The sequence below is a fragment of the Capricornis sumatraensis genome, chromosome 1 (genome assembly GCF_032405125.1).
Source record: "Capricornis sumatraensis isolate serow.1 chromosome 1, serow.2, whole genome shotgun sequence".
Classification (NCBI taxonomy): Eukaryota; Metazoa; Chordata; class Mammalia; order Artiodactyla; family Bovidae; genus Capricornis; species Capricornis sumatraensis.
The window spans coordinates 184,439,406-184,465,766 of record NC_091069.1 but is presented as its reverse complement, the minus strand read 5'-3'; the positions used below and the strand labels follow the sequence as shown (position 1 = coordinate 184,465,766).

Below are 26,361 nucleotides of genomic sequence, written 5' to 3'. Positions count from 1 at the left end.
CCACTCCAGTATCTTTGCCTGGAGAATCCACGGACAGACAAGCCTGGCGGGCTACAGTGCATAGGGTCACAAAGAGTTGAACACAACTGAAGTGACTTAGCATAGCATGAAGCAAAGAGATTCCAAGTGAGACTCAAGTTTTTAGCCCAGCCGGTTTAGGAACTTTATAAGCCTCTATAGCTATAAAGACAGGATGATGTTTATCTCAACTTTATCTCCTCCTTGCACTGTCTTTCTTGGTCCTTTGGGAAAGGACTTTAAAAATAAATAATGTGTACCCTTTTAGAAGTGATCCATTAAGCCAGCCCCAAGAGAACAACTTGACACTCTATGGAGTCTCTAAAAGTGTGATACAATGGCAATGAAGTGGCTCTTGAGTCAAAAGTACTCAAGATGTCTTTGACTGCGGTGTTTAGGGAGGTGGGAAGAGATGGGATCTTCACTCCACACACATTAGTGTGAAGTGGTGGTGGGGGTTGTTGTTCTTATTCCTCTTATTCCTGAATGAGACTTGCCTCTAGTGGCTGGGATCAAGTAACTCTTGCTCTCATCTTCGTGGAAAATACGTTCAGCATGTTTCATAGCCTATCTCTCCTGAAACTCAGGTAGCTTTTTATCCATGGCTTTAGCCAAATCCAGCTCTCCATGTTGGACAGATAGACAGTAAAATGAGATAAAGTCAAGGAAGCAGCCTAGTGTCATAAAAAGAGTCCTGAATTTGGAATCAGAAAACTTGGGCTTGATTCCTGACTCTGCTGCTTATGATCAGTGTAGCTGAGTGAACTTGAATGGGCTTTCCATTTTTTTTTTAATTAGTGAATTTGTTTTAGTACAGTCTTTTAATCAATTAGAAATCCTCTGCTCTTGAAAGAAGCACAGCCACTGTTAATATTTGGTATATATCATTCCAGCTCTTCTCCATGCATTTTTGTCAATGATTGCTATAATGTTAATAGATAACATTTATTGAGTGCTTAAATTGCACTTTGTGATAAGTGCTTTCTATGTATGCTTGCCATTATATTGCTATAATTTATATAATTTTGATGATCTCTAAATGGAATTTTTCTTAGGTTTTCCTCATATTTTTCTCAGTTATCATGTAATTTTTGTAAAGTATTAGACAGTTACTTTTAAACTGTGAATGGCTACACAAGTGTGATGGTTTATATTATTCTTTTAAAATTGAAGTGCCGAGTAAGGGATATTTAGCACTAGGCCAGAGTAATATTTCACAGTTGGAAAGAGAAATGAAAATATATATGACATTCTCCATTTGTTTTTGACAAAAAATAATAAGTAATATTTATATAATAACTTATAGATTAAAAATTACTCTTCATTTAATTCAATCTTCATAACAATTGTCTTGGGTAGAAACATCACCTCCAGTTTGCAGATGAAGAAATCAAAGAGTAATATATATAAAATATTCAGAATAGCACAGGGACTATATGCAATATCTTGTAATAACTTATAATGGAATATATATATGTATATATGTAATTTTTATACTCTTATCCAATATAGGTTATTAAACATATGCACACACACACGTATGTGTGTGTGTACACATTACTGAATTACTGTATACCTGAAACTAACATAGCATTATATATCAACTATATTTAATAAAAACATTTTAAAAAGACTAGCACAGCTCTAAAGTAGCAGAGATAGGGCTCCAATACATTATGCTGTTCTCCCTTTTGCAAAAATATTCTTTGTTTTGCCTTTGTGCTCAGATTCCATGTGTGCCCCTTATCAGATTGTAACTCAATGGATAAACTCAACTCTATTTCCTGGGCTTGGTGGGGTGAGTGGAAGTGTGCAGGGCATTTCTGCTTAATTTAGAATGATTTCCCAGAAGAAATAATCATGGTGTGTGTTCATATAAAAGAGGAGGGGGGCGTCCTGGGAGCAAAGCAATGTTGAGGCCCAGGAGATCAGGAACCATTTCTTAGGGTTAGGGTGCCACTGAGTTCACTGATCTCCAAAGCAGTGCCTGTGCTTGCTTTCACACCTGAGTTCATATTTGACCCTCAAACAGACCTGCGGGAGAAAGCAAGGAGGAGCTATTGGCTTCATTTTATGGATGAAGAAACCCAAAGATTAAATGACCTATCTAAAGGCAACCACTTATTAAGGGTCACAGGAGGACCTGGCTTCACGGGACCTCTCTCCTGGCCAGGCTGTCTACTCATCACTCTGCTCTTGCTGCCTTTTGTGATTTTTCATCTCCCGACACAGTCATCACCACAGTTTAAACTGGTTAAATGATCTTTGGGCCTGTGTCTTGTTTCTTTGTTGACTGTTGTTAGCAGGCAGGAGGACTGAGATTTGCTGGGCAGGATCGAGACCTTTTCCTCTTCCTCTCCATACCTTTCTGGCCTTGTGCTGTCCGTTTGATCTTATTTAGTCTTTTCCCCAGAATCAACTAAAAAGTCAGATACCTGTAGGGAATGGCGGCTACTGCTGTTGGGCTAAGGTTAATGGTGCTTCACCTTGTCATAGTCTAATTAGGAGAGCACTGAGCTAGTTTTGTAATGAAAAGCACTGCTGCTAATAATTTAAAAAGTAAAAGCCAAACCAAACAAAACAAACAACAAACAAACTGTGAAACTAGGGATTGCTGAACATTTCATTCATGAATAATAAATGTGAAATGCAAATAAACAACCTGAAATGTATCTCCTACCCAACCCCACTCATTTTTGCATCCTTCCGTCTCTTCTAGACTTTGCTACTCAAAGTGTGGTCTTAGAATCACCCCAATAGCAGCAGCAGTACTTAGGAGTTTGTTAGCAGTGCTGAGATGCAGGGCCACCCCAGTCATGCGGAACCTGAGTCTGCATTTTCGCAGGGTTCCCAGTTGGTTCCTGTAATTCACCTCTGGGAAGCATCAGTCTAGGTCACATTCATTGTCATGCTCTGAGGACATCAGTGGATTCTCACTGCCTATATGCCCTTCTGTTGCCTCTTTAAGATCTTACCCTGGCTACGAACCTTACACTAGCTCCTCTTCATCCCCTGGTACCATGCTGTGTGCTCTCCTCTCTCACTTCGGACATGTCACAGACTGAATTTCCCCTTCCAGCTTTATTTATTATTATGCCCCTTAATAAATTCTATCAGTCAAATGGAACTGCCTGCTGATCCCCTAAAGTTCCTGACACAATGCCCTGGCCTCATGATTGTACTCTTCCACTTTGCTCTGTCTGGTATGCTCTCTCTCCCTCCTGTTCATTCAGACCTTTCCTGTCCTTCAGAGATACTATGCCCATAACACCTTTCCACAGTGATTCAGTGAGAATAATTTTCTCTTCCTTCTCTGTGCTCACCTTCTACAACATAATATAGTTCATTTTGAGGAAAGCACTGCTTAAGTCAGGGCTCACCTTTGTCCAAACCCATCTCTGCCCACCTCTCAGTACTTAGTACAATGTCTGACATGTGGTAGGGCTCAGAATCCAATGTGGACTTGACTTGCATCTAATTTGGGTAGAGACATCTACTGATTGAAACTTCACTGACACTACGGGGGTCCTGCCTCCATTACCCTGGGCCTCCAAGCAGCTCAAAGCCCAATGACACTTCCTCCATCCTTGGGTGAAAGCACTCAGGCTGAAAAGGGCCTCAAATCTATCAAGATGTTAATGACCAGTGGCAAGACTCTGGCAGCAACAAAAGCACCTCTGTTGCCAGAATCCACTTATCCTGGGTCAGTGTTATCAACAACCACCTAATTAAACATGTTGCTTTTCTCTCTAAATTCCTCCCTGGCAGCAGCATCATTCAGATAGCTAATGGTCCTGAGTAACCTGAATTACAGGACAGTGAGGGCATTTAGTCACTGTGGTCACAAACATACTTGCAAGTGTTTTTGTTTTTCCAAGACTGCTAAAGAATTTAGGAGGAGTCAAGAAAGGCCAAGAGGTAGGATAAAGTCTGATACAGCTAAATGCCCAGCTCCAACACTTATTAGTGATGTGACCTTGGTATGTAAGTCTTTTACATCCTCTGAGCCTCAATTTTACCACTTATAAAGTGGGTATGTAAAGAAGGATATTAATTTAAGAATTCAATCATTTAATATATATACAATGCTTACACTAATTTTTTGCCATATAGTATGTTCCACTTTCGTGCATTGGAGAAGGAAATGGCAACCCACTCCAGTGTTCTTGCCTAGAGAATCCCAGGGACAAGGGAGCCTGGTGGGTTGCTGTCTATGTGGTCACACAGAGTTGAACATGACTGAAGCGACTTAGCAGCAGCAGCAGCAGCATGTTCCACCCAAGAGTTTGCTTTTATAATAATAATAATTATTAATAGTGACTCATGTATATATACATTTGTGTGTTTACTGAGCTCCTTACATAAGCCAAACTCTGTCCTAAATGATGAATATAAAAAAAAAAATAAGTAAGACAAAATTTCCATCTTCAAGAAACTCTCAGTCTTGTGGGGAAGGAGAATGTGTAAATGAAACGCAGCACAGTATGGTACTTGCTGGCACACAATCTGGCAAATAATTTTCTGGGAGTTCAGAACTCACTGTGTCTGTATTGTTGACATAGGTCAGGAGGATAACCAGGATTAAGCGAGGAAGAAAAATTTCCAAAAAGATAGGATGGGAAAGAATATCCCAGGAAAGAGGGGCATCTGTGTGATAACTGAGGCAGGCTCAGGGAACCATAAGCAGCTCAATGTGGCCAGATTACAGTGAACAAGTCAGAGGACAAAAAACAAGCTAGAGAGGCTTGAAAGGAACCAGACAAAAAAGAACTTCAAAGGCTAGACTATGGGGTCTGGATCATGTATTTCATTTTGGAGTCACAAATTAGAGAGCCATAAGCCATTTCCGCCCTGCTCAGTTTTTTTTAAATCTGAATTTGAATGTGTTCAGTTAGAGCATACCCTCCCAGTTTGCCAACACCTTGTCGCTTCCCATTGCCTTCCACTGGCTCCTCTTCATCCCCTGATGCAGTCTTTGTGTTCAGCTCTCCCACTCAAGATGGCCAGCTGTATGCATCTCTTCCAATCCCAGCTCCTGTGACCTCACCTTGCTATCTTGAAATCAGTCATGACAGAAGAATTTATACCAAGGAAATAACATCAGGGCATCATCATTATTAATATTATTGTTTTAGAATATGCTTACCATATTTAAGAATACGCTTACCAAATGCTTATAAGCATTTCTGTCTTACTGAAAGATATCACAGAAGATGTTCACATTATTAGAAAGGCAATAGATTCTGGAAACAATTGCCCAGTAACTTAAACTTGTTGTTGCTGTTAAGTCGCTAAGTTGAGTCCAACTCTTTGCAACTCCATGGACTGCAGCACACCAGGCTTCCCTGTACTTCACTGTCTCCAAGAATTTGATCAAATTCGTGTTCATTTAGTCAGTTATGCCATCCAACCATCTCATCCTCTGTCATCCCCTTTTGTTCCTGCCCTCAATCTTTCCCAGCCTCAGGGTCTTTTTCAATGAGTCACCTCTTCACATCAGGTGGAGCTTTAGTTTCAGCAACAGTCCTTCCAGTGGATATTCAGGGTTGATTTCCTTTAGGATTGACTGGTTTGATCTTGCTATCCAAGGGACTCTCATGAGTCTTCACCACTGGAATTCAAAAGCATCAGTTCTTTGGTGCTCAGCCTTCTTTATGGTCCAACTCTCACATCTGTATACAACTACAGAAAAAAACCATAGCTTTGACTATACAGACATTTGTTGGCAAAGTGATGTTGCTGCTTTTTAATATGCTGTCTAGGTTTTGCATAGCTTTTCTTTCAAGGAACAAATGTCTTTTAATTTTGTGGCTACAGTCAGCCTCCACAGTGATTTTGGAGCTTAAGAAAATAAAATCTGCAACTTTTCCCACTTTTTTTCCATCATTTGCCATGAAGTGATGGGACCAGATGCCATGATCTTTGTTTTTTGGAAGGTTGAGTTTTAAGCCGGCTTTTTCATACTCCTCTTTCACCCTCATCAAGAGGCTATTTTTAAAGTTAGTCTCGATTATTTAGGGGACTACCAATATAGATGGGGAAACAGTGGAAACAGTGTCAGACTTGATTTTTTGGGGGGGCTCCGGAATCACTGCAGATGTTGATTGCAGCCATGAAATTAAAAGACGCTTACTCCTTGGAAGAAAAGTTATGACCAACCTAGATAGCATATTCAAAAGCAGAGACATTACTTTGCCGACTAAGGTCCATCTAGTCAAGGGTATGGTTTTTCCAGTAGTCATGTATGGATGTGAAAGTTGGTCTGTGAAGAAAGCTGAGTGCTGAAGAATTGATGCTTTTGAACTGTGGTGTTGGAGAAGACTCTTGAGAGTCCCTTGGATTTCTTTGAAAGGAATAATGCTAAAGCTGAAACTCCAGTACTTTGGCCACCTCATGCCAAGAGTTGACTCATTGGAAAAGACTCTGATGCTGGGAGGGATTGGGGGCAGGAGGAGAAGGGGACGACAGAGGATGAGATGGCTGGATGGCATCACTGACTCGATGGATGTGAGTGTGGTTGAACTCCAGGAGTTGGTGATGGACAGGGAGGCCTGGTGTGTTGTGATTCACGGGGTTGCAAAGAGTTGGACATGACTGAGCGACTGAACTGAACTGAGCACCAATTTACATAATCTTTTCCAGAAAATGGGCTTCCCTCATAGCTCAGTTGGTAAAGAATCCACCTGCAATGCAGGAGACCCCAGTTCAATTCCTGGATCGGGAAGATCCACTGGAGAAGGGATAGGCTACCCATTGCAGTATTCTTGGGCTTCCCTGGAGGCTTAGCTGGTGAAGAATCCTCCTGCAATTTGGGAGACCTGGGTTTGATCCCTGGGTTGGGAAGATCCCCTGGAGAAGGGAAAGACTACTCACTCCAGTATTTTGGCCTGAAGAATTCCATGGACTGTATAGTTTATGGGGTTGCAAAGAGTCAGACAGGACTGAGTGACTTTCACTTTTTTTTCTTTTCCAGAAAATAGAAGAGAAAGGAACACTTTCCAGATCATTCTATGATGCCAGTTTTAACCTGATACTAAATTCAGACAAGGACAGTACAGAAATAAAACTGCAGACCAATACCCCTCATGAATATAGATGTAAAAATTCTTAACAAAACATTAGCAAACAGAAATCAGCAATATAAAAAAATGTAAGTATATACCATGATCAAGTGGGGTTATTCCAGGGATGCAAGGTTGGTTCAGTATTAGAAAATTAATCAGTGTGCTCCATGATATTAAAAGGCTAAAGAAGAAAAATCATATGATCAGATCAATTGATGCAGAAAAAGCATTTGACAAAATTCAGCACATTCATTCATGACAAAAATAGTAAAAAAAAAAAAAAAATAACAGAGGGAAATCTTTTCAATTTAATAAAGAAAGTCTGCATAAAACCTATAATTAACATCACTCTTTTGGGAAAGAGATAACGTTTCCTCCCTAAGACTGGGAACAAAATGGGTATGTCCACTCTCACTACCAACATTTAACATAGTTCTGGAAGTTCTAGCCAGCATAATAAAGCAAGACAGGAAATAAAAGGAATACAGATCCAACAGCAAGGAATAAAAATTGTCCCTAACTGCAGAAGGAATAATAATCTATGAAGAAAATTCCAAAGAATTACCAAAAATTTTCCAGAACCAATAGATGACTTTAGTAAGATATACAATCAACATATAAAAACTATTTCAATAAAAATTAAAAATCAATTTTATTTCTATGTACTAGAATAAAAACAAATAAAAATACAATAACATTAATAATGACTCAAAAAAGGGAAAATATTTAAGTATAAATCTAATAAAATATATACAGGACTTACATGCTGAAAGCTACTACATGCTGATAAAAGAAACAAAGATCTAAATACCAAATCCATAGATTTAAAGGATCAGCATTGTAAAGATGTCAGTTCTCCACAAATGTGACATACAAGTTCAGCATAATTCCTTTCAATCTTAGCAAGATTTTTGTAAATATAAATGAAACTATTCTAAAGTTTTTATGGAAAGACAAAGGAATTAGAATAGTTAAAACAATTCTAGAAAAGAAGAATAAAATGTTTCTCATTGGCAATTCCTGTTTTCTCCTACATAACTTCAGCCCCTGGCCAGAGCTGATTGGAGAAATAGAAACTAAACTGGTTAGCTGATGTGAGACCCAAAGGAATAACCTACATTAAAGATCCCCCTACCTTGAGAGTCTGAACTGGGAGAATTAGGGCTACAGAAGCCAGTTAGTTATGAGAGCAGATCTGAAAATTCATGTATAGTCAGGACTTAGGATAGAATTAAAGGTCACAGGCAAGGTAGAACTAAAAAGGAGAAAAACCTTGACAGTGAGCAGAAGGAGCACACCAATCAGTCGGAAACAGATGAGATGTGTAGAAGGATACACAGACATCATGAGGCAGCGCCCCAGAGAGTAAATTTCATTCCTCGTGACTTTCCAGGTTTCCTAAAGCCCAACTGTGCTTTGGTTCCTGTTCTTGAATTTCTGTGGGATTCCTCAGAGTATTTTTATAACACATCTCTTCTTCCTGGACTTGCCTGATGTGGGCTGTGTCTCCTGCACCCAAGGAGATGTAGCTATAATAATACATACAGTAAGCAAATGTCTCTCCCGTTTAAAAGAATAAAACAATGGAGGTGGCAAGATGTGAGCATCTGTTGTATCTTGTCCCTCTGTTCTTTCTGCCGCCTCCTCTCCTGCCAGCTTCTTTGGCTTTGGATCAAGTGAATCCCCTGAAGTAAATTCGGGGGAGGAGGGGAGGAGAGAAGCCCCCCAGGGGGTGGGCCTCTTGTTAGCGCCTGGTGTGCCCTGGAGGACGGAGCTGTTCAACAGCTATCCAGTCCTTGTGTGGGAAAGAGGGAAGGATGGGGTGTGCCCAGTCTTCTCTTTTGTGTGGCTTTTAAAATATCTTCTTCCTGACTGTCCTGTGCTAGGGAGGGCACATTTGCCTGTGGGATAGGGAAAGTAAGTGGCAGAAGCAGCTAGATGAAATGTACATGGCCCGGGCTGGGGGTCAGATGGCACTATCATTAGTGCTAGATGCACATCACTTTACTGGGGCTTGGTTCCTCCACCTGGAAAGTGGTGATAATAACCATTTAAATGTGAAAGAGTTCGTCAATCAGTCGTGTCCGACTCTTTTGCGACCCCATGAACTATAGCCCGCCAGGCTTCTCTGTCCATGGATTTCCCAAGCAAGAATACTGGAGTGGGCTGCCATTTCCTCCTCCAGGGGATCTACCCGAACCAGAGATTGAACATGAGCCTCCTGTGTTGGCAGGCAGTCTTTACCACTGAGCCACCAGGGAAGCAATCAGTTGGAGCAATATGACATTTCATGGTAGGATTTCTCTTACTCAGGGGGAAAAAAAATTGTGGATACATGTTAAAGAGATATTGGAGAAATGACTAAATATTCCTGAGATCCTTTTTTGTGCACCTTCAGAGAATCATACGTACCTTGCAACTTGTGGTTTTCCAGCACTGAGACCTTCACTTAACAGCAGGGAATGAAAAGTTGATAAGAGAGTCTTCTTTAAGGGCATCAAATAGATGCCTGGGGTTCCTTCTCCTCATCTCTGTGGACAATGGGCTGAGAATCCAGACACCTGAGTCTGTGGACTTGTCTTCTCATCATCCAGTCTCCTCACAGCGTATGAACTCTTCCTTAGGCAATTCCCCCCACATTGTGGAGAACTGTGCATTCTTTAAGAGCTGAATGCTTTTCTCAGTATTCCAAGTACATTAGCACAGGGCCTGGTTCATGACTGGCTGCATGGGATAGTGGGAAAAAACTGAACCACAGGAAGTCAAGTCAGGGGAAGGGAACAGAGAAGGTTTGTGGTCATCGGGTTTTTATTAGAATACTGTGTTTACTTGAAGGGTCCCTTATTTTAAACAAATTGGAGAGGCCTGGGGAGAGAGTAACCAAATGATTGAAAGAATTGCATGTGGGTTATTTAGCTAAAGGTTTTATAAGACTTCACTTAACTCAGGGGGAGGGAAATTGCTTTGCTTCAATGCCATGCATTTTTCATCTGTTTGTGTTTGAATAGCAAACCCAAATTGGATTCTCTTCAGGGCCTGGAACCCCAGTGGGTGCTAGGGAATATGTGTGGAATGAATGATTTAGTGTTTTCCTTCTGAGTTGCTGATTTCTGACTAGCCAAGATGCTGTCTTCCTCTTTCAAGGGCTGGTTATGCTAAGAGGCTGGAAGGACACAGGAAAGAAGATTGATTTATAAATCAGGTACAATCACTGTACTCAATATCTGGGAAGATGTCTCTGATGAGTGGGGTATGTGTGTGCATGTATGTGTATAAGTGTGTGTGTGCATACTGTATGTGTTTGAGGGAATAATAGAATATTTTAGGGAGAAAGCTCTTTTCCAAATAAAAATTGATCTGACAGCCCTGAAAGAGCTGCTGAGAGTATTGTTAGGCATAGGGCTGGGCCACTGGCAAGGCATCTGGGATGGTTTGAGTAACAGGGTGGGGGGTCCTAGAAGCTTATGCAGATAGGTCCTGCCTGTCATTGCTTGTTCGCTGTTGCCCTCTGCTGGCCAAACTGTTGTAGTCCCAGGAAACTGCAAATCTCCCTGAGCAACCAGGATCTTGGTTTTCATGAAGTCTGGGCCCCTTCTCCAGCAGAAGGAAAATGCAGTTAGTGCTGAGGAACAGTGGTGACGGGAGGATGTGGCCAGTCCAATTCCAGCAGAGACAAGCTCTCATCGCTGAGGGGATGAATCTAATGATTCTAGCTTTTTATTCCACATCTGCTCATTTGCTAAGACTTTGTCTCTCTTTGGCTGTGTGCTGGGCACAGCGAGGGAACCCACACAGGGCTCAGTCACTGTCTCTACACCAGAGGGTCTCCCAACAAGTTTGGGGAAAATGGAAAGACAAGAACAGAAAGCTGTGACTGAGGCCACAACTGAGGCACTGCTAAATACTTGTGTGTATTTAAAGAGCGTGTGTTCGACTTTTTGCGACCCTATGGACTGTAGCCCACCAGGATCCTCTGTCCATGGGATTCTCCAGGCAAGAATACTGGTGTGGGTTGCCTTTTCCTCCTCCAGGGGATCTTCCCAACCCAGGGACTGAACCCTCATTTCTTATGTCTCCTGCATTGAAAAGTGTGTTCTTTATCCCTAGCACCAAGGGAGATGCAATCTACTAGGGGTGAGGGAACTGAGGTGAAGGCATCATTAAACAGACAGAATTTAATATGAAAACTTGAAGGATAGGTGATTTTTTACTTATTTTTTAAAATATCTTACTATTACTCAGCCACACATACACACAAATGAAATAATGCCATTTCTAGCAACATGGATGGACCTAGAAATTGTCATAAGACCTAGAGATGTCACTAAGTGAAGTCAGAGAAAAGAATATCATATGATATTGCTTATATGTGAAATCTAAAAAAAATGATACAAATGAACTTACTTACAAAACAGAAATAGGGTCACAGACATAAAAAACAAACTTATGGTTACAAAAGAGGATAGTGGCAAGGGGATAAATCAAGAGTTTGGGATTAAAATACACATAGTACTGTACACAAAATGAACAGTCAATAGAGACCTGCTGTGTAGCTCAGGGAGCTACACTCAACATCTTGTGGTAACTTATGATGGAGGAGAATGTAAAAATATGTGTGTGTGTGTGTGTGTGTGTGTGTGTGTGTGTGTGTGGCTGAATCACTTTGCTGTATACTTGAAACTAACACAATTGTAAATCAACTATATTTCAGTGAAAACTAACAGCATATATCTCTTTTATCATATGAGTAGAGCATTTATCATAAAAATTAAACTTTGATTAATGAAAGCATGGGGCCTCCCTGGTGGCTGAGACAGTAAAAAGTCCACCTGCAATGCAGGGGACCCAGGTTCAATCCCTGGGTTGGGAAGATCCTCTGGAGAAGGGAGTGGCAACCCACTCCAGTATTCTTGCCTGGAGAATTCCATGGACAAAGGAGCCTGGTGGGCTACAATCCATGGGGTCACAAAGAGTCGGACTCGACTAAGTGATTTTCATCATCAATGAAAGCATGAGAAGAAACGAAAGTCACTTGAAATCCTACCATTCAGAAATGATCAGTGTTCACGTTTCGATCTATGTATTTTTTTGTCATCATTGTTACAAAATTGCAAGTACACTGAAGGTGCTACTTCGTATTCTGCTTTTCCTCATCCTTTTGGTATGAGCATTTTCCCAATGTTACTGGTTTGTTTATCTATTTTTTGGAAAGGTACTATTTTATGGGGGAGCATTTCGATGTGTGAACCAAAGGATGAGATTCTTGAAGCAGCATGAGGCAAAGCATATAGATTGTGCTACACAAGAACTGTTTAACACAAGAACTGAACTGTTCTTGTTCAGTTAAACTGTTTAACACAATTTAACTGAATTTAACACAAGAACTGTTAAATCTTTCCAAAATTTTTTTAATTTTTTATTGGAGGACAATTGCTTTATAATAGTATGTTCTGCCATACATCAATAAGAATAAGACATAGGTAAACACATGTCTGCTCCCTGTTGAACCTCCCTCCCACCTCCCACCCCTCCTACCCCTCTAGGTTGTCACAGGGCACTCGGTTGGGCTCCCTGTGTCATACAGCAAATTCCCAGGGGCCATCTGTTTTACACAGAGTAATGTATGTGTTTCGGTGCTACTCTCTCAAGGAATTGCTACTTCTTCACTCATTCATTCCAGAACTATTTTGGGGAAACCTACTACTTTGGAGACAGAATGATAAGACCTGACTCTATATGACGTTTACAGTATAGGAGAGGAGACTGACATTAATTAGATAATCACAGAAATAACTATAAAATTGCATCTGGGATAAGTGCTGTGAAGGAGAGATGTGAAGTTTATGAAAGTACATATTAGAAACAGGAGAAGTGGTCATGGAGGTGGGAAAGCTTGCCAGAGTAAGGAGTAATTGAGCTCAGCACTGCAGGAGTTAAGTAGGCAAAGAAGGTTAGGAGCAACGTGGCTGGCGGAGGGAATGACACAGGCAAAGTCCCTTCAGTAGGACTAGGCATGGCGAAACTGGAAAAAGATCCCGGAGAAAGGAGTGCAGAGGCTTGGCCTGAAATGACCTTGAAGAAATAGGTAAGGTCCAACTCTGCAGAACCTCAGGCTAGGTGATTTTTTTTTTTTTTTTTTTTGGTCATGTCTCCTAAGAACCATGGAGAGATATTGAAGTATTTGAAGCCAGAGTTGGGAGGTAAAGACCAAATTTGTTCTTAAAATGGTGTGCCTCATTGCAGTATCATGATGAGGCTGGGAAGGAGCTAAAGTGTGTGGATGAACCACGTGCAGGGGGCTAATAGCCCAAGCCCAGTGAGAAGGGAACTGCAGTGGTCCAGGCAGGAGAGGTGGGAAGACAGGATTAGAATGTTGAAAGTCAGGATGGAGAGAAGTGAGTGGTTTTGAGAGGTATTTGAGGAGTAGAATGTTTAGGACTTAGCATGTGAGGTGAAGAAATGAGAGAAAAAGTACTCCTAAGTCTTGGAGTCTTTAAGGAGGATTTCCCCCTAAGATAGAGAATGCTGGAAGAGGTCAAGGTTTGGAGGGGATGGTCATGGATGCTGTTTCACAGAGGTGATGATTCCAGGATGGGTATAGACCATCACAGCAGCTCCTTCCAGAGGTGGCTTTTACCACACTTGTACCCCACGGTGAAAAGTCCTTTATTTGAGTGTTCGTGGTCCCAGGGAGAAAGCTAACACTATGCCTGCATTTGCTGCCTCCATACTTATTTCAGGTCCTTGAACTACTGTTTGCTCTGTGTAAAGCACTGGGCAAGTATTGTAATGATCTTTGTACCTTAGTTTTTTTTCTTTAAAATGAAGCTAATAGCATCTAGTCCAAAGGATTGTTGGGAAGATTAAACAAAAGCATTGGTATTCAAGGGCTTTGTGATCCTCCATGAATTGCACAGAATCATTATTGATATTCTTATTCCTATATTTGTTTTGAACATTACCACCAAACTTAAATTGCATTAATACTAGGAATATAAAATTCAGTGTTTTCTCCAAGAGTTCTTTGGGAAGAAAAGGTGTGATTGAAGTCTAAATAAATAAATATACCACCCAGAAGCTAGAGATGGTGGCCCCAAACTATTTATAAGCCTGTGTGTTTACTTGGATTCCAACTTTCCCAACATGAAAATTATGCAGAGTCTGTGTCACAGCAGAGCACTCTGTGTTCCTAAAAAGAACTCTCTTTTTTTCCCCCTGAATCCATCCTTTACCTTTTAAAATAAATCTCATTATGGAGTGCTGACATTTTCAGTAAAACCTTCAACCAAAATCTGAGGATATTTTAGACTAAAAACAAGCCTGGTTTATTAGGCACAGCTTATAACTTGCTGCTAAGTAGATACAATCTATTTAGAGAAATTTATGTAGATAGCTGATAAAACATTTCAGAATCCTCATCTTTTTCTGTCTAAGCCAGAGTGTTAAACAGATTATCGAGAATTCTCTCTTCTCTTGGTGGAGTAGAGTCTTGCAACATTGTTGGAGTGGATGGAAGCCATAGGACCAAGATTTAAACCGGATATCTTGACTCTACATCACCAACTCTACCTCCATATTCCAGCTGAATGACTTTAGGTGTGACCTTCTTCCAAGGGTGGTGGGGAGATGCAAAGCTAACCCTTGTACATGCATAATAGCCAGAAGATAATAAGGCCACAGCCTCATGGTTCTTTCTTTCTATGTCTGTTTCTCAATATTTCTGCTTCCTTCACCTCCCCTTTTCTCTTCTTTATGTATCCTTCTGTTCTTCCTCCCATTGATTTAACTCCTAACTTTGTCTTCCCTGTCTTTGAACCATATTGAGGAAGGGCATATATTGGGTTACCCAAGGTCACCTAGTCACTTACATGTCTAAGTCGCTCAGGTGTGTCCGACTCTTTGTGACCGCATGGACTGTAGCCTGCCAGGTTCCTCTGTCCATGAAATTCCCCAGGCAAGAATACTGCAGTGGGTTCCCATTTCCCTGCCAAAAATAGTAACAGCTCCTTTATGAACCACTGATTGAGAAGTTTGCCCATGAATCCTCTCTCCCCAAATTTATGAGATGAGTATGGTACTGTCTCCATTTCACAGACAAGAAATGTGAGCTATAGACAGACTCAATGTCCAGTCTTACAAAGTTTGTCATTAGTAGAGCTGGATGTTTTCACCCCCACACTCAGCCGACCCAAAGGCCTCCAAAAGACTTACAATTGGCAATCAGTTATCACAACAGATATTTATTTATTGCAGGCTATTTGACAGGAACAGAGTAAATAGCCCTGTACAGTCTCTGCCCTCATGGTGTGTGTGTGTGTGTGTGTGCACGTGCGCACACACACATACACACACACACACATATGTAGGGATAATTCTTAGACCATAATCACTGGAATTGCCCTAGCCTCTGTACTTTGGTGTCCATTCTGACTTGTCAAGATTCACATGGTATCAGTTACTAAACCTCTTATATATCATTCCTTCTTACAAATGCTGGTAAGAGCTGAAAATGAAAATGGATCAGAATGCTTTGAAAAAATATAATGGGGATACAAGTTTACATCAGAGTTTAGGAAATCTTTGAATGAGGCATTCAAGACATGACTTGGACATCGAGTTTTCTCAGCCTACCATAAGATGGTGCTGGGCAGATGCCAGGCCATTGGATTTGATCCTGAAATTGAAAGGGTGCCATTTAACAAAGTCAACAGGGAGGTAATATCACTCCTTTTGTATTTTAAAAATAGCACTGAGGTTTTGTGTGAGAATGGATGGGAACAGGGTGACCAATCTTAATCTTTACATTAGATTGATGATTTGTAGTGGGAATTCAGATATGTATCAATCACAAATCATTCTTTTCAGTCTCTTGAAAGTAAAATGAAAGTGTCAGTCACTCAGTTGTGTCTGACTCTTTGTGACCCCATGACCTGTAGCCTGCCAGGCTTCTCTGTCTGTGGAATTCTCCAAGCAAAAATACTGGAGTGAGTAGCCATTCCATTCTCCAGGGGACCTTCCCGACGTAGGGACTGAACCTGGATCTCCTGCAATTCAGGCAGATTCTTTAACATGTGAGCCACCAAGGAAGCCCAGTCATCCTTTCCAGTTTCTTAGGAAGACAAATATGCACTGAAAAAGTTACAATATAAGTCACGCAGTGCTATATACAAAGGCTCTAGCAGACAGATAGCAAATGCTGCGGGTGAGAGGAATTTCAGACCATGGTCACTTTTTAAAAAATAAGCCACTGCTTTCACTCTCTCTGTTCTCTCTGTTGAATAGATTCTTAACTCTCAGAATATTTCATTGCATACCCTGAAAGACTCTGAAAACTGATGCAAGTCAACTCAGTAAACACTTACCTAGTATCTGCTTTGTCTTTGGCTGGTAAGAATCATATTTCACTCATTTCACTGTATTTCCACCACAGGAAAATGATAGAATGAGCTCAATATGATAGAATAGCTTGGGTGGGGGTCAGTGAACCTAAATTCAAGTCTCCATTTTATCTTCATTCAGCAATTTGACCTTTGAAGATTAGCATAAACCAATGCCTGGTTGTCCAGATTGAGCTGAAATTAAGGGATATTTTTTGTGTCCTTTGAGAAGGATGGGCTCCATGAAGGTTTTCTAGAGAACTGGGAAGATGTGGAGGAGCATGAATCAGTTGACTGCCAATGTGATACAATCTTGCTATTCCCCTGATGGAACCTGTCAAGGATAATCATCTCTGAGCTCTGCGGGCATAAAACATTTTCCTGGGATCCTCTGCCTCCCCCCTTCCTCGGTCACGGGGCCAGAATGAGAGAGAGAGAGGATGACTTTCTTCAACTCCTCTTTCTTCCAAGGTGATAAACCTCACCATTTTTTGTGTTAGCAGAAATGTTTCAGTGAAGATGATTAATTTGGAAAGATTATGCCATCAACTTTTCTTCTCTATGGTGATTTTTACAGGATAGACCACTGGAACAATGAGAAGGAGAGGATTTTGCTGATCACAGAGAAGACTCTCTTAATCTGCAAATATGACTTCCTCATGCTCTGCTGTGTGCAGTTGCAGAGGATCCCCCTGAGTGCTATCTATTGCATCTGCCTGGGCAAGTTTTCCTTCCCTGCGATGTCGCTGGACAAGTGAGTGTGATGTCTTAGACTCGGGAAAGTGGTGCAGTGGGGGTGGGGCATGCAGGGAAAACAATCACAAAATTCAGTTCTCCCTGTAACCTGGGAGAAGCCAGGGGAGAACAGGGAAGCTGTAGTTGAATTTATCAAACAATCCTGAGTTCCTACTCTATGTCAGATGTTCATGGATACGATTTTAACATCTCACAATTTACATAGTACTTTAATATGAGTACCTGACAAGTGAGTGGTTGGATGTAAAGTGGTAAGAGCTGGAGGGACATGGAAGGCATGTTACTCACCTAGTTCATATGACAGAGATCAGAGAAGCTTTCCTGGAGAAGCACTTGCAATATTTGACTTGGGGTAGGAGTCAGCCACAAAAGAACAAAAGCTTAAGAATACGCCAAGCAGAAGGGAGAGAGGAGTCAAAGAGATGAAGGTGGGAAAAGGTGAAATGCCTCTAGGAAATTAAATTATCCTCTAAAGCGCAATGGACAGAACTCATGAGAGCTAATAGCACTTCTTGAAAGAAGTCTCTTTCAAGAGATTTAGTGGAGGGGACACCAGCTCTCTTGGAGGTATTGACAGTTACCAGGAGACCTGATGAGGTTTATGGCAGGGGATTGCTGAACTGAGTCAGTTCTTGAGACGGGTTCAGAAGGAACTGAATTTCTTTGACATTTTAAGTCTGAGCCAGAGGATAGCCATCTTCCTCTGAACTGTAAGCTCTTTGAGGGCAGGTATCTTTGATTATTGTCATTGTTGTTCTTTAAGTACCTGGTATTGGGCCTAGTATGTAGTAAGAACTGAAAAATCTAAAATACTGAAAAAAAGTGTAGGTTGATCAAGTGATTGGTTTTCTTTTCATAAAGCATATCATATCAAAGACCTATTTTTTATTTCTTCTTTTCATGGATGTTAGAAACAATTGATTAAGTTCACTAACTTTTTGAACTGGTGGATTTTTCAATATCCTATGCACATTGTAAACATATATTTAAACAGCATAAAAATTAGTTACTGTCAGTATCTCTCTCCTATCCCAAACCTTAAGTTTTCTGGAATTATCTCCATAGGAGATAATCAACACTTTCATGTTTTTTTTCCCCCTTTGAGAAATAGTCTGTAAATATATAAGGATAAAATTGTCTTTCATGCATATATGTATATTTTATATATTTATAATATTTATCAATGCAAATATTTATCACAAATTATTTTACAGTGGGTACACATATCATAAAATACTTTGTTTCAAGCTATTTTACCCAAAGATATACCTTGGAGACACTATTATATAATCATGGAAAGATTAACTTCAGTCTTTTTAATATTACAAAATATTCCATTTCAAGTCTAATCTATTTATCTAGCCCTATATTAATGGGCATTTAATCTTTTCCACTACAAGCAAAGCTATGGGCTTCCCTAGTGGCTCAGTGGTAAAGAACCTGCCTGCCAATGCAGGAAACTAGGGTTCAATCCCTGGGTTGGGAAGATCTCCTGAAGAAGAAAATGGCAACCCACTCCAGTATTCTTGCCCGGAAAATCCCATGGACAGAGGAGCCTGGTGGGTTATAGTCTGTGTGATCTCAAAGAGTCTGATAACGGCAACAACAACAGGACTTTGCATAAATATGCAAATATATTTGTAATGTAAATTTCCACAAGTGGAAATATTAGGACAAAACTCTTGTGAATTTTAATGATAGATGCTGCTGAATTGCCTTCTAAACAGGCAACAGCTGGTTATGCTCCCATAAGTATGAATCCTTTCTCATGTAGCCTCAACAAGATTGTGTTTTATGAAACTCTTTCTTAGCCAGTGAGATGAAGAAAAATATTTTTATTTTAATTTCCGTCACTAGAATTTGAAGGAAGTTGAGGATTCTCTTATGTTAGAAAGTAGTTTTATCTATATTTCTATGAACTGCCTATTTTTGGCCATACCACATTTTTTTTTTCTGTTGAAACACTGATCTTTTTAAATTGATTTATAAGAGATCTTAATATATGAAGGAACTTGGTCCTATTTCTGCCATATATTATTGCAAATATTTTTTCCCATTTATCTTATTTCTTTTAACTTTCTAATGCTATATTTACTGTCTTTGAGTTTTCGGTTGTTAAACGTATCATTCTTCCAGGTTTCTAAGTTTATGTCTTTTTGAGGAAGGTTTCTCCACCACTGAAATTACAAAATGTATTTCCAAGTTTTCTTCTGCTGTTTTTATAAATTTTTTTGAAAATATTTATTTGTTTATTTATTTGACTGTGCTGGGCCTTTAGTTGAAGCATGTGGGATCTTTGATCTTCATTGTGGCATGTGAGATCTTTAGTTGTGGCATATAGGATCTACTTCCATGACCAGGGTTCAGACCTGGGCTCCCTGGATTGAGAACATGAAGTCTTAGCTACTGGACCACCAAGGACTTTTATTTTTAAAAATACTTAAATTCATGTTTCATCTGGAATTTATCTTAAGTAAGGAAAAAGATAAGCCATCAACTTCATTTCTTTATCCAGATGGCAGACTAGATTTCTCAACATTATTTATTCAGTTCTCCCCTTTATCAATAAATATTGTATTTTATCATGTGTATTTGTGTTTATTCTGAATTACCCATTTCACTTATTTCTTTATTAGAGTGCAAAATGCTTTTTAATTATTAAAGTACTTTATTACCATTTTAATATCTGCTGGAGTTATTCCCATCTTATTAATTTTCATTTTTAAAGAATTTGTTTATTCATACATATTTATTTCTCCATGAGTTTACTTAATTTTTAAAAATTCTGTTGTTAATAGGATTTTCAAATATTAAATCAGCCATTCAGTCTTAAGATAAACACAGTTAGTTATAGTGCACTATCCTTTCTATATGTTGTTGAATTCAGTTTGCTAATATTTTATTAAGGAGTTTTGTGTCTATGTTCATGAGGATATTAGTCTATTATTTTCATTCTTTTAGATGTCTTTGCCAAGTATTTAGATTATGCTGGTCCCATAAAAGAAGTTGGAAAGTGTTCCCTTCTCTTCTATTTTCTAAAAGACTTTACATATAAGTGGTGTTATCTCTTCCCTGAATGTTTGTGGAAACTTACAAGGGAAGTTTTCTGGCCTGAGATTTCTTTGTGGGACAGTTTTAGGTACTAAATTACTTTGTTTTATAAATACTGAGTTACTCCTATTTTTCCTTCCATGGTAATTTTGGTAAATTGTATTTTTCCAGGAATTTGTTGTTTAAGGTGTTTTTTAAAGGCTAAAAGTTGTTACTATTCCATTATTATCCCTTTAATGTCTTCTTTCTTGATATCAGTGATCTGCAGACTCTGTTTTCTTTCTGTGAATGAATCTATTGATTTTGTTGCTTTTAATAAGAATATGCTTTTCACTTTGCCAATGATCATGAATGCTTGATTTCTAATTGATTTTTACTATTTTATTTTTTCCTCTACTTACTTTCAGCTGACTTTATTTTTTAAGTTTTTAATTTGAAACCCAAAACATTGATTTTAGGCTTTCCTTCTTTTATAATGTGAGCATTTCAGTTCAGTTAAGTTCAGTTTAATTGCTCAGTTGTGTCTGACTCTTTGCAACCCCATGAACCGCAGCATGCCATGCCTCCCTGTCTATCACCAACTCCTGGAGTCTACCCAAACCCATGTCCATTGAGTCGGTGATGCCATCCAACCATCTCATCTCATCCTCTGTTGTCCCCTTCTCCTCCTGCCCTCAATCTTTCCCAGCATCAGGGTCTTTTCAAGTGAGTCAGCTCTTTGCATCAGGTGGCCAAAGTATTGGAGTTTCAGCCTCAACATCAGTGCTTCCAATGAACACCCAGGACTGATTCCTTTAGGAGATCAGACTGGTTGGATCTCCTTGCAGTCCAAGGGACTCTTGAGAGCCTTCCCCAACACCACAGTTCAAAAGCATCACTTAAATTTATAAATTTCCTTCTAATAGCTGCTTTTACTACATCTCACAGATTTGGCTATGTTGTGCTTATACTGTCATTCACTTAGAAATATTTTTCTTGTGATTTCTCCTTTGACACACAGATACTTTAGAGGTCATATTGACAAATTTCCAAATATTTTGAGTTTTTCTTAATATTTTAATATTATTGAATTTTAATTTAGAGAACATAGTGTCTTTGACTTTAATTCTTTTAAATACACTGTAGTGTGTTATTGCCAAATTCAGACTTAAATTGAAGAAAGTAGGGAAAACGACTAGACCATTCAAGTATGACCTAAATCAAGTTCCTTATGATTATACAGTGGATGCAAGAAATAGATTTAAGAGACTAGATCTGATAGACAGAGTGTGTGATGAACTATAGACAGGGGGTTGTGACATTGTGCAGGAGACAGGGATCAAGACAATCCCCAAGAAAAAGAAATGAAATAAAGCAAAATGGTTGTCTGAGGAGGCCTTAGAAATAGCTGTGAAAAGAAGAGAAGCAAAAAGCAAAGGAGAAAAAGAAAAATATACCCATTTGAATGCAGAATTCCAAAGAATAACAAGGAGAGATAAGAAAGCCTATCTCAGTGATCAACGCAAAGAAATAGAGGAAAACAGGAGAATGGGAAAGACTAGAGATCTCTTCAAGAAAATTAGAGATACCATGGGAACATTTCATGCAAAGATGGGCTCGATAAAGGACAGAAATGGTATGGACCTAGCAGAAGCAGAAGATATTAAGAAGAGGTGGCAAGAATACACAGAAGAACTGTACAAAAAAGATCTTCATGACCCAGATAATCACGATGGTGTGACCACTAACCTACATCCAGACATCCTGGAATGTGAAGTCAAGTGGACCTTAGGAAGCATCACTACGAACAAAGCTAGTGGAGATGATGGAATTCCGGTTGAGCTATTTAAATCCTGAAAGATGATGCTGTGAAAGTGCTGCAATCAATATGCCAGCAAATTTGGAAAACTCAGCAGTAGCCACAGGACTGGAAAAGGTCAGTTTTCATTCCAATCCCAAAGAAAGGCAATGCCAAAGAATGCTCAATTGCACTCATGTCACACACTAGCACAGTAATGCTCAAAATTCTCTAAGCCAGGCTTCAACTATACATGAACCGTGAACTTCCAGATGTTCAAGCTGGTTTTAGAAAAGGCAGAGGAACCAGAGATTAAATTGCCAACATCCACTGGATCATGGAAAAAAGCAAGAGAGTTCCAGAAAAACATCTATTTCTGCTTTATTGACTATGCCAAAGCCTTTGACTGTGTGGATCACAATAAACTGTGGAAAATTCTGAAAGAGATGGAAATACCAGATCACCTGAACTGCCTCTTGAGAAACCTGTATGCAGGTCAGGAAGCAACAGTTAGCACTGGACATGAAACAATAGACTGGTTCCAAATACGGAAAGGAGTAGTACATCAAGGCTGTATATTGTCACCCTGCTTATTTAACTTATATGCAGAGTACATTATGAGAAATGCTGGGCTGGATGAAGCACAAGCTGGAATCAAGATAGCCAGGAGAAATATCAATAACCTCAGATATGCAGATAACACCACCCTTATAGTAGAAAGCAAAGAAGAACTAAAGAACCTCTTGATTAAAATGAAAGAGGAGAGTGAAAAAGTTGGCTTAAAGCTCAACATTCAGAAAACGAAGATCATGGCATCTGGCCCCATCACTTCATGGCATATAGGTGGGGAAACAGTGAAAACAGTGTCAGACTTTATTTTTTGGGTCTCCAAAATCACTGCAGATGGTGACTATAGCCATGAAATTAAAAGATGCTTACTCCTTGGAAGAAAAGCTATGACCCACCTAGACAGCATATTAGAAAGCTGAGACATTATTTTGCCATCAAAGGTCTGTCTAGTCAAGGCTATGGTTTTCCTGTTAGTCATGTATGGATGTGAGAGTTGTACTATAAAGAAAGCTGAGCACTGAAGAATTGATCCTTTTGAACTGTGGTGTTGGAGAAGACTCTTGAGAGTCCCTTGGACTGCAAGGAGATCCAACCAGTTCATCCTAAAGGAGATCAGTCCTGAGTGTTCATTGGAAAGATTGATGTTGAAGCTGAAACTCCAATTCTTTGGCTACCTGATGTGAAGAGTTGACTCATTTGAGAAGATCCTGATGTTGGGAAAGACTGAAGGCAGGAGGAGAAGGGGATGACAGAGGATGAGATGGTTGGATACCAACTCAATGAACATGAGTTTGGGTAAACTCCAGGAGATGGTGATGAATAGTGACGCCTGGAATGCTATGGTCCACGGAGTTGCACTGGGTTGGACATGACTGAGCAACTGAATTGAACTGAAAGGAGAGTGTTAAAATCTGCTCTTATTGTGGGATTTTCTCTTGTATCTTTTATTTAATTTTTTTTTTGCTTCACGTATTTTAAGAGTCCGTGTTATATTAATGCACATTCATGATTGGTGTGTCTTTTTGATGAATTGAGCCTGTTTTAATTATGAAATGTTATTTTCTATATCTGACAATATTCTTTCTAGTATTCTACTTTATATCTCTTATTATTATTGACACTATCATTTTATACTTACTTTTGCTTAGTATATATTTTTTCATTTATTTTCTTCCTCTCTTCATATTTAGAATGCTTTTCTTTTTGAGATCACAAAATTGGGTCATACTTTTAATCTGTTCTGATAGTCTCTGCCTTTTAACTGGAGTGTTTAGTCCTTTCACATTTTATGGAATTTTGATATGATTGAAGTTAAGGCTACTTTAACTTGTTTTCAGTCTCCCTCTTCTATTTTCTATTTCTTCATCCCCTCCTCATTGCCTTTTATGTTGCAGTTCTCATGCATATTACTTTTATTGAATTTCAAACCCCAAAGGATAATAGTATAAATTTTGCTTTCAGAAAATCATATGTATTTCAAAGAAATTAGAAAACAAAATTATCTTTTATATTTATGCATGTTTTCAGTTCTTATGCTTTTTATTTGTTCCAGAAGATTCAGTTTCTCTTTGATGTCATTTTACTTATACAGGAAAAATTACTTTTTAGCATTTCTTTGTAATGTAATTTACTATGAAAAAAATTCTTATTTTTTGAGGGCTGGGGAGAATCTTTGTTTAGCCTTTATTCTTAAGGAGTATTTTCTTTAGTTTGAGGATTCCAACTTGACATTTTTTTCCTTCAACATTCTTAAGATGTTCCACTGTTTTCTGGCCTCCATAATTTCTGAAGGGAAGTCCACAATCATTTGAACTGCTATTGCTCTATATATTCTCTAAATGCTTTCAAATGTTTCCTTGATCTTTAACTTTCAGAAATTTGACTATCATGTGCCTACTCCCTTGAGTTATGCTATAAATTCCCAGTTTTATTACACTGTTTAGGAAATGTCTTCTCTATTATTTCTACTCTTTGGGATTTACTAAATATTTTTACATTTTGATACTTAATTTATATTAACATTTCATAAATACTTGAGTGTGCAGTCTCTGCTTTTTTTGCATAGAATTTGATAAATTGTTCTTATATATCCATTATATTATACTATTTGTGTTTTGTCTGTCTTTGCCTATTATTTATTAGTCAAATTTTTTGGCCACTTGATCTGTCATAGACTGAGAGAAGAATTAAATTTTCCTTAAATACAATTCTTCTTTTTTGTTTTTTTACTTTGTGTTTTTATATTATGGATGTTTGTGTTGTCTTGTTTGATGTAGGACCATTTGTAGATGTTGAATCCTTATTTTAGATTATAATCTTTTCATTATAAAAATTTCCTTTAATTTTTTCCTTGTTTTTGATCTTGTCTGCTGAGTATGGTAAAGCTTATGACCATTTTGTTTGAAATTTCTTCATATATTTCTGCCTGATTTTTACTTTAAATTTTTGGGGTTTATTTTTTGATGTGTTCTTGTATGCAACATATAATTGAATTTTACTTTGTTATCCAACCTGAGGGTCTTTTAATTGGTAAGATTAACCCAGTTATGCATATTAATATGACCATTACAGTCTTAGTTCTGCCATCTTGATTTTTAGATTATTGTATTTTTCTAAATATATTACCATATTTTCTGTATTTCCTTTGCTTTCCATTGAGTGTATTTTTCTTTAAGCAAGAGAGTTTATAGCTTTTTTCTACTAGTGACTATAACTTATAGCATTCTTAATTCTATATTTTTTTATTATTATCTGTTTGCTTCTCAATAATAAACTCATCCCTATAATCTTTTTTTATAAATGCTTTTTAAGTTATGAAAATATGCTAACACATTTGCAAGAGACCTGGAAAATACAGAACAAGGCACATGTAGTTCCACTATATATTACAATTACTTTTTTAACCAGAAAAATTAAATTTTTAGTTGAAGTTTCAATATCAAACTCTCAAAAATTAATAGAATGAATATACAGAAAAGTCAAAGGATATAGTAGACCTGAAAAACACTATGAACCAATTCAATATAGTTAAGATTTATACAATTTTCACACCTCAGTAGGATAAAAATTCTATTCAAGTTCCCATAGACTATAAACTAGGAGACACTGAAACATATCCAGTTCATAAGACCAGGTGCAAGAATTTGATGGTCATTTTAAGGTATCTTTTTATATTGATCTCTAACATAATTCAATAGTGACAAAAGAACAGACTCTGTATGATTTCAATATCTATCATTCATTTTTAAAGTTGCTTAAAATTACCATTATTAGTTATATTATGTTTATGTAAAAAGTATGCTTCTACTTGATATGCCCTCTTCATCAGTGTATACTAAATCTCCATGTGAAACGTAAGACATCACATATTCATACTCTTCTCACAGTCTCTCATCCTTTACCTCCCTTCTTTCATTAGTCTTCTCAGATGAATTTCATTTTTTAGGGCATGCTTTGATTTCCTATGAGGCATCCAATTATTGCTATAGAAAGTTGGTGTAATTCCAGCCTTCTTAATTAATTTGTGCAGTTTTATTCAGATTTTCATTCTGGGGTTAGAGTAAGAAAGCTTGTGCCAGCAGCTGGCATGTTGTTAAAAGTTAAAGGTCTTTCTCTGGGACCCTGGGGTAGAAACAGTGTGATGAAGGGATGGTTTTTAAAGTTCTGCTGCTTTTTAGCAAACATCCGTGGTAGAGTTCTGGACTAGGGGTAGAGTGCTGGATTTCAGTTCTAATTTTACAACGGTTTA

At 38.6% G+C, this 26,361-nt stretch overlaps 1 protein-coding gene across 1 annotated transcript in view; it reads left to right on the top strand.

Moving 5' to 3' along the window:
* The window catches only part of TPRG1 (tumor protein p63 regulated 1), a 121,886-nt gene that overhangs the window by 18,144 nt on the left and 77,381 nt on the right, over positions 1-26,361 (top strand). The window contains exon 3 of the mRNA XM_068985789.1: positions 17,037-17,213. Coding sequence (XP_068841890.1) covers positions 17,037-17,213 — 177 coding nt within the window. The remainder of the gene's footprint in view (positions 1-17,036; positions 17,214-26,361) is intronic.